Source organism: Amblyomma maculatum, chromosome 1 (genome assembly GCF_055883805.1).
Source record: "Amblyomma maculatum isolate TAMU_Amacu chromosome 1, ASM5588380v1, whole genome shotgun sequence".
NCBI classification, from domain to species: Eukaryota; Metazoa; Arthropoda; class Arachnida; order Ixodida; family Ixodidae; genus Amblyomma; species Amblyomma maculatum.
Window position 1 is genome coordinate 333,380,146 of NC_139344.1, and position 7,742 is coordinate 333,387,887.

At 45.2% G+C, this 7,742-nt stretch overlaps 2 protein-coding genes across 2 annotated transcripts; one reads left to right on the forward strand and one right to left on the reverse strand.

The window, feature by feature from the left end:
* The first annotated feature begins 320 nt into the window (after nucleotides 1-320).
* LOC146207465 (uncharacterized) lies at nucleotides 321-3,225 on the forward strand. The gene is made up of 8 exons (XM_084587563.1): nucleotides 321-583; nucleotides 642-800; nucleotides 955-1,077; nucleotides 1,140-1,237; nucleotides 1,758-1,909; nucleotides 2,280-2,438; nucleotides 2,534-2,612; nucleotides 3,125-3,225. The coding sequence occupies exons 1-8, from the start codon at nucleotides 375-377 to the stop codon at nucleotides 3,202-3,204; spliced, it is 1,059 nt and encodes a 352-aa protein (XP_084443689.1). The 5' UTR covers nucleotides 321-374; the 3' UTR covers nucleotides 3,205-3,225.
* On the reverse strand, nucleotides 3,194-5,526 carry LOC146207466 (INO80 complex subunit B-like). Its single transcript, XM_084587567.1, has 2 exons — nucleotides 4,764-5,526; nucleotides 3,194-3,797 (listed from the first exon to the last, which is right to left on the reverse strand). The coding sequence occupies exons 1-2, from the start codon at nucleotides 5,274-5,276 to the stop codon at nucleotides 3,390-3,392; spliced, it is 921 nt and encodes a 306-aa protein (XP_084443693.1). The 5' UTR covers nucleotides 5,277-5,526; the 3' UTR covers nucleotides 3,194-3,389.
* Nucleotides 5,527-7,742: the final 2,216 nt, after the last annotated feature.

The window sequence follows — 7,742 nt, forward strand, 5'->3', positions numbered from 1 at the left end:
CGCCAGCTTTTGCTCGGGTGCAGCACTATAGCGGTGGTTCGAAACGGGGTAATTGGCATCTGGGTTTGAGGCTTATTTTCAGAAAAAAGCAAATACTAAAAGTGCTAAAAGTTGTTTGACGTCACATCCGTCGAGAGAATCAACGCGTCCTCCTTTCCACTTTGGTTTTGTGCGCGCATGCGCAGTTCACGGAGCCGGCTCTCTGCAAGTTCAGGTTAGCACAACGGCTAAAATCTTCTGCCTTCGGCTTGGATGGCTTGGATGTGGCCTTGTGGATAGGAAACTTAAATTTGGCTGTGCACAGCCGAAACCAAGCAAGTCGAGTCGAGCTTCTCAATATTCTCATTCGTTTCGTTTTACTACATCTTGTAAACATGCCGTGCTGCGGCTCGGAGCAAGTGAATCAAAAGCTTCTGGAATGTGCTCAGCATGACAACGTAGAAACTCTGAGGCTTACGCTCGTCGAAATGTGTGGTGATAATACCGAAAGACGTTCGCGCTACTTGCAAGAAGCGAGCTACGAGAAATCTGGGGACACTTTGGCTCATGTTGCATCGCGGTACGGATCTCTAACTGTACTCAGGTGAGTGACATCTGGCACGAAAACGAAGCAAAACTAAAACGAACTGCAAATATTTCAGGTTCTTGTGCGAAGAAGTCAAGAACCTGGCGATTCTTGAAAGCGTGAACTTTGACGGGAAAAGACCACTGCACGAAGCTGCTCAGTCATCTCAGCTTCATGTCGTGCAGTTTCTTCTCGATCAAGGATGTCATATCGACCCCTTAAAAAGGGCTGACTGGTGAGATGTTTGACTGGAATGATACAGTACATCTGTGTCCGACTCGTTTGGGTCGTACATGGGTCATATTAGCAGATAGCATGAATTCGCCTTCACTTTATCGGGAAAAGTGTGTAGTGTTCCCTCTTGTTTGTCTCTTACACACTGGCTGCAGGACACCGCTCATGTTGGCTTGCACCAAAAATGACCTGGAGGTGGTCCAAACACTTGTCAGCAGGGGCGCATGTACTAGGCTGCGGAATAAGGATGGCTGGACGCCGTTTCACATTGCTTGCAGGTGACATTTGCTGCAAAATCATTTTATCGACATGCATGATCGATGGCCTCTCCTTTATGCAGGGAAGGTCATGTGGATATAATATCCTACCTCCTGGATGTATGTCCAGATGCGTGGAGCAGTAGCAGCAAAAATAAGCGTACACCACTTCACACAGCTGGTATGAGCTTTACTTTGGATGTCATGTCATGCCAGCACATCATTGCATGGTGTTACTTTATAAATGTGGATTATATTGCTTACCTGCGTGGTCACGGAAAAGTATTGTGAGAAAGCAAAAGGCAAATTTTTCTGCTAGGCTTATAACTCCGCATCACGTAAATTTGGAGGGGTGTGTCCTCTGCTTAAAACAGCAGAAGTGTGTCTGATGCCCCGAGGTGCTGTAAATTTGCACGAAATCATAATTATTCTCTACAGAATGTGAGCATTACATTGCTTGCTTTGGACTGAAATATAGGTAGCATGTAATTCATACTCCCCATAACTCAACTATTTCGCATCTTGCCCCTGACACTAGCAGGAGGAACAGTGAAGGATGGGATGCTATTGGTTGAATTGGTTTTCGCCAAAGAGGGAACATATTGCATGCAGTCTTTCTGTAGACATTTTTTTGGCTCGCTTTTACAGTTCCTCTTGTCGGTTTACGCTTTTTGAGTTCAGCAATTTTCCTTTTTCCACAGCATTGCACGGACACTTAGTGTGTGTAAAACTGCTTCTGACTAGAGGCAGTGATATGCCAGACATGGCAGACAACTGTGGCACAACTCCCTTCATGGACGCTGCTCAGGCCAACCAGGTGGCCATCATGGACTGCTTGGTAGAGCTGCACAAGGTGCACCTATTTCCTGAAATGCTGTTCACGGGATATTTTATCATGTTGGTACTAATGTTCTCGCAGTTTGTTTGCTCAGAAGGTACTTGCAAACAGTGCTGTTGTGGAGAAAAAAAAATAGTGTGGGTCATTTTCAGCAATTACAAAGGCAACTGTTACAGGCTAACAAAGCTTAAAACAGAGTTTAACATTAGTTTAAGTGACACTGACCAACTTAGGAGTGCTATGCCTTACAAAATACAAAGACAATGGTTTTTCTTAATGCACAGTGTAAAATATGTGAGCTGTGGTTTTAACAGAGGAGCGCCAACATCACAGCACTAGTTGCAATCTCTGGAAAAATATAACCAACCTGCTTTTCCTCAGACAGGTTGATCCAACCAAGAAGGATGTGCTAGGTAATAGCAGCTTGCATCTGGCAGCTCAAACAGGTGCCCTGACAGCGATTCGATCTCTAGTGAAGAAATATGGTGTGCACATCAGCAGTGTCAACTCTTGGGGTCAGACCCCACTCCATCTGTCTGCAAAGGCAAGTTGCGCAGCTTGTTGCAGCTGCACCTGCAAGGGGCATTCAGAATGGAAAGTGGGTAATAATTTGCCAACCAGACTTCTCGCCTTTTCCAGATGGGCCATGTTGATGTGATCCAGCTGCTCATTGACTTGGGAGCCAAGTGCAATGCCATGGATAATAAGGGCCGCAAAGGTGGAGACCCATTTTACTACTTCATTATCTCTCTGGAGCTAACCGGCTAATCTTTGTACAAAACACCTTGAGTTCAAGCAAGAGCTTCAAATGTATTGCTCGTGGTGCTAGCAGCACAAGTTTCACAGAGTGCATGCTACCACTGGTAGGTTTGCAGCTGTATTGGATGTTATATCGGCTGTCAACATGATAGATGGTTTTATTTTATTGTCCAGTAGGTGGTGAAAGACTGGTCAAGCCAAAACTTAGTAAGGATGCATTGAAAATAACCATGTAGTTATACCTATCTTACACTTAGTTTAGATCCTCTAGTTATGGGATTGGCTGCGGCTCTTCTTTTTTTCTGATAAACCTGTATAGCCCGCAGGAATTAATCAGTGTAGCTGTGCACCTTGGTTGGCATAGATAAGTGACTCACTGCAAAAAAAAAATAGTCAACAATCGCTGCTGTGGTACCTTTCGTTGAACATGTTCTGAAAACATTCTTTACCTTGTTCTCTCTCTCCCAACAGCTTATGACCTGGCAAAAGATGGCAATCACAAAAGCTGCTGTGAGCTCTTGCAATCTCATAGCACAAGAGAGCAACAATAAATATTGTCTTTTATATACAAAGTGTACAGTAGTCTTTGCGCCAGCCGACATTCATACACATTTGACCCAGTTTATACGTCAGACAAAACTGCTTTCCCCATTCTGCATGCACGTTCCTCTTAATGCATCAGCACATAATGTGATGAAATCCAGTTGGCATCTTAGAAAAACTGATGAACTCCTGCTCACACACACATTTGCAGCATGTTTGCTTTGTAGCACTCCAGGCTGCACAAAGGCACACCAGTCTTGGAACAAGAGTACTTCTTCGGGTTGGTGCAGCCCTTAATGCCACACAGTGTCCGCTGGGGGTACTCTCGAGGACCGGCAGGTGCCAGAGGGAATGGCACACCAGTGGGGAACAGGAGCACTGTGCCAGCCTCACTGCGCACTAGTGACACTTTGGGTGGCGCATCAGCCTTCTTGGCCAGCTTTTTTCCAGCTCTGAGCCGCGAGTCTGACTTCTTGAGTAGCCGCTCGATAGTCTGCTTCTTGTCCTTCTCCTTCTTTTCTTCGGCCTGCTGTTTGCGTTTCTTGGCACGCTGCATCCTCCTCTGAATCATCTCCTCTGTCATCTCCTTGGCGGGCTCCACCTGGACAGGAGTTGTTTGGGTATTTGCCAAAATGTATATGTTTATTCTAAACATTATCAACTGCCTGGAGACTTTAGCGAGATAAGGGACAGGGACCATCATTCACTGCAAGAAGTTTCTTTTATAACGCAATTACTTTAAAGGTGCATCAATGTAACTGGGACATCCTGAATGGTCAAAAAGGAAACAGTGTCAAGCAGTGGACTTGAACCGCTGACCCTTGAATCACTATTTAGATAAGCTACCCCTACACCACTGAGACATGTTCATTTGACTGGGTTGAACATCAGTATGTGATGGCAACGAGCAAGCCGATGTCTGTGAAATGATGTACCAAGCGACTGTTTTTATGGTACCAAGTTAAACTCTTAGAATAAACATTTTCTTTTTTTGTTTAGCATGTACTGCAGAGAGCAAGTGTAGAGTACATAATGCCAAGCATTAAGCATAAATTGCCAGAACTAAGCTGCAAATAATGCCTGTTGTGCGCCGAAAATTAAGATGACTATTTGCTTATTTTATCTTATTTAGATAGCTTTAAATAAGTACAATTTAGCGAGATTTTAACACAGCATTTACTGACAGGCACCTTTGCCAAGCTTATCCAGTTTATACTGGAGCTGCACACCAACACACTGTTGCTAGTACCAGCACACACATGGCAAATTAATGAAACTCGCTGGAGTTGGTGATTATGAATCCACAGCGTGCGTATGTTTTCCAACCAAAAACCTGAACCAGGCCTTAACTCTAGGGAACGCATCATGACGACGTTTTACAGGAAAAGCTGAAGTAGCCTATCATTTACATATCTGGCAAAAGTGAACGTCAAAGCTAAAGTGACATATATCCAGGCACCTAAGAACGCGATGAAGGCCAATATAAGACGAAAGTGCCCAAACAAACGACCGATGGACGTTTACTTTCGGCCTTCAGTGATCCCGTCAAAGTTATTAGTGCGCTCACCTGTTGGAGCGGCGTGGGACTGTCCTCTTCCTTGTCCTTGAGCGACTTGCTCTCAAGCAGTGCCCGCTGCCTAGCCGTCATAAGGGTCGGGTCTTTCATCTTGCGCAGTTCGTCGTCCACCTCCTCTAGCCTGCCCGACTCGAGGGCCTCGAGCCAGGCCTCCTCTTCGTCATCGCTGTCCGCGCTCGTGTCCCCTGAATTGGCTTTGCTGCAAGACATGACACTCGGAGCGTCGGGCTCAGCAGCGCTGCGCTTCACCTTGGTCACATTCTTCTCGAGCGTCTGACCGCCGATCTTGATCTTGAGCTTCAGAGCGGGCTTGCTGTCCCCGCTTCCGCTCTGTGGGCTCGCGGGCGGTGATGGCGCGCCGTCTTCTTCTAGGTCCGTGCCACCGCGCTTGCGCTTGTGCTTCTTATGTTTGTGCTTCTTGTGGCGCTTGTGCGATGGCAGACCCAGAATGTCGACCGGAGCATCTTCTTTCGTGCTGGCGGTTTCCCTCTTCTTTGGCATCATAGCTTGGAGGAGCGCAACGTCAAGATGGGTTCGGCCTAAAGACCGGTAGTTACCTTCTCCGGCGGCATTAAATCCTCAGCAGAGGCATTTGTTCATCAATATGGCGGTTCCGTAACTTGCAGTCATTCTATTTGACTCTTTCATCCCGAAATAGTAAAAGGTGGGGTCCAGACGCCTGACCGTCCGCGACAACGGAAAGCCACAGTAGAAACAAGGTTGGGCCATCGGATACGGCAACACGTCTCACCACACGCTGACAATTGCGTGAAAAGGCATAGTACATAGCGATGCCGCTTTGGCGCCACTATACAGGTAAGACTCGCTTTTCGCCGTCTGCAGTGCTTTGTGTTTGTCTTCGTTTTTCTAGCCGGGCATGTAGGCGGGCAAATTTTTCATTTGGAAGCGAAATGCTAGTGCCCATTCTAACGTAAACTATTAAGACATTCGAGTACTTTGCAATTACCACTGATGCGCACTTTCCCATTTCAAAGCGCAACCACTGAACTCTAAACTTCGAGCGTTGTTTCCTTCCTCCATGACTTCGAACAGGCTCTTGTATGTGATGGCGCCACATTCCCAGACTATTGAATACTGATGGTGCTGGCGATATAATCATCTGCCTTTTTACGCGATAGTCTAAAGGCCCCGTGTCGCAGAAGAGGTGTCGGCGTTGTGGTTGTAACAAGAAAATGCGTACCTGATTTCGTTTGAAAATTGTGACGCAACCGCTCATTGGGCAGCGTTCAGGGTGGAGTCGTACGCTTTCGCTTCCCATTCGCATACGCGACAGGGATTCGAACTGACGACATATGTACAGCCTTTGTCAAAAGTTTAGAGCCCAGATGGTTTGCTTTTTCATTAACAATCGTGGAAGTCCTAGCCATTGAAGAGTGTAGGACGAAAAATCTTGCCTTCAGCAGGTTTGGAATGAAAGTATGGCTCAGAAGTGGACCCCCTGCGCTCTAAGCTTTTGACAAAGGGTGTAGCTTGGACTGTATGGCTTAAATGTAGGGGCATCCGCCGAGAAGTCAGACATTACGGAGCGTGCTTTGGTGATCAACTGTTCTCAACCGCAAAAATTGGGAAGTACATATATGCATATGCTAGTGCATGCAACTGGCGCACTCATGTATGAGCCCAATGGAAGATCTGTTCTCTATATGAAACGTCAAAAAATTTCAAAAACTTAATTTTGTGCTTTCTATATTATTCTGGCTGCTCTTGCACAAATATCTTTGGTGGCTGAAAACAACCTAAAGTCACCACGGCATGCTTAAGCGGCACATTGCCAGAGCATTCATTACCATCTAGCTGGATCGACTTGCACAAAGAAATTAAGCAACCAAAAAGTAAATGATGAGGAAATGCTCATGCATTTTGCCAGTTTTTTTTTTTCCTCCCTATAAAAATATGTATGCACATGGTCCATTATATTTGAAGCAAAACGTTGTTTTTAATTCGTTAATCCGTTAATTGTAAGTGTGCACCTTCTTTGGCCTTTAGAAACATCACATATAGTAAAGGAATATATGTAGTGATGAACAACTACAAAGAGCGAAATATATAAAAATGCTTCCATTTACTGGACACGCTCCCAAGTGATGAGGGCAGGGCGGGGTGCAGTGGGGCATGCCACGACTTGCTTTCTTCATTTTTTCTTGTGCACCAGCGTGTGCAGAGTTGAGGGAGGAGAGGAGGAGCATCACCTTCGATCACCATTATTTTTGGTGCTAATGAAGCTACCTTAAAAGTATTTGTGCTGTGGAGAGGACTGATGAGATACCTATTACTCACACACTTTTTCTAGATTTAGTAAATGGCTTTTCATGGTCCCTTTAAGCAGATTAACTTGTGTGAAAGCACTATTCGGTATGGTTCTGCTTGGTGGTTTGGCATCGAGAGACTGGCAGAAAATTTGGAAAAGTGTTAAACGTCTTTAGTTGGTTTGGTTTATGTGGAACGGAGAGCCACAGTATCTGTCTCTGTTCTCAGTCGACATGTACACCTACAATAAATAGCATATAATTGAAGGTGTGTCATCGGTTTGAATCCTTATTGTAAACTTACCTGAGCATGTTTTTCACAACAGTTTTTAGGACATGTTCAAAATGTTTTTCTTTTTTTTCAGGTACGGTGATGCCTTTTCTATCATGCAATAAAGTAGCTATTTATTCAAGCCTTGGATACCGATGAGAACACAACCTGTGATGGATAATGGCACTGCCTAAGGACTCTATGGCAAAATTGCTACTGGCCAACATTTACCCTGTGATTGACATGCTCACAGCATGCACTTGTTCAAACTTGCTTCCAGCGCTTGCCAATTTTCCGACACTAGTTGCTAAAACTATGAGTGACCATTTTTTGATTGCCCAAAGACTTGAGGCAAACCTCATGCTTTACATTTACTTTTGCTTGAGAATACCACCAGTGTACAGTTGAATCCCGCCACAACGAATACCGCCA

Coding starts and splice junctions, on each gene's coding strand:
- LOC146207465 (XM_084587563.1), top strand. CDS start 375: ATGCCGTGCTGCGGCTCGGAGCAAGTGAATCAAAAGCTTCTGGAATGT. Junction 1,078..1,139: donor CCGTTTCACATTGCTTGCAG/GTGACATTTGCT, acceptor TCCTTTATGCAG/GGAAGGTCATGTGGATATAA. Junction 1,910..2,279: donor GCTTGGTAGAGCTGCACAAG/GTGCACCTATTT, acceptor TTCCTCAGACAG/GTTGATCCAACCAAGAAGGA.
- LOC146207466 (XM_084587567.1), bottom strand. CDS start 5,276: ATGATGCCAAAGAAGAGGGAAACCGCCAGCACGAAAGAAGATGCTCCG. Junction 3,798..4,763: donor GTCCCACGCCGCTCCAACAG/GTGAGCGCACTA, acceptor ACTCCTGTCCAG/GTGGAGCCCGCCAAGGAGAT.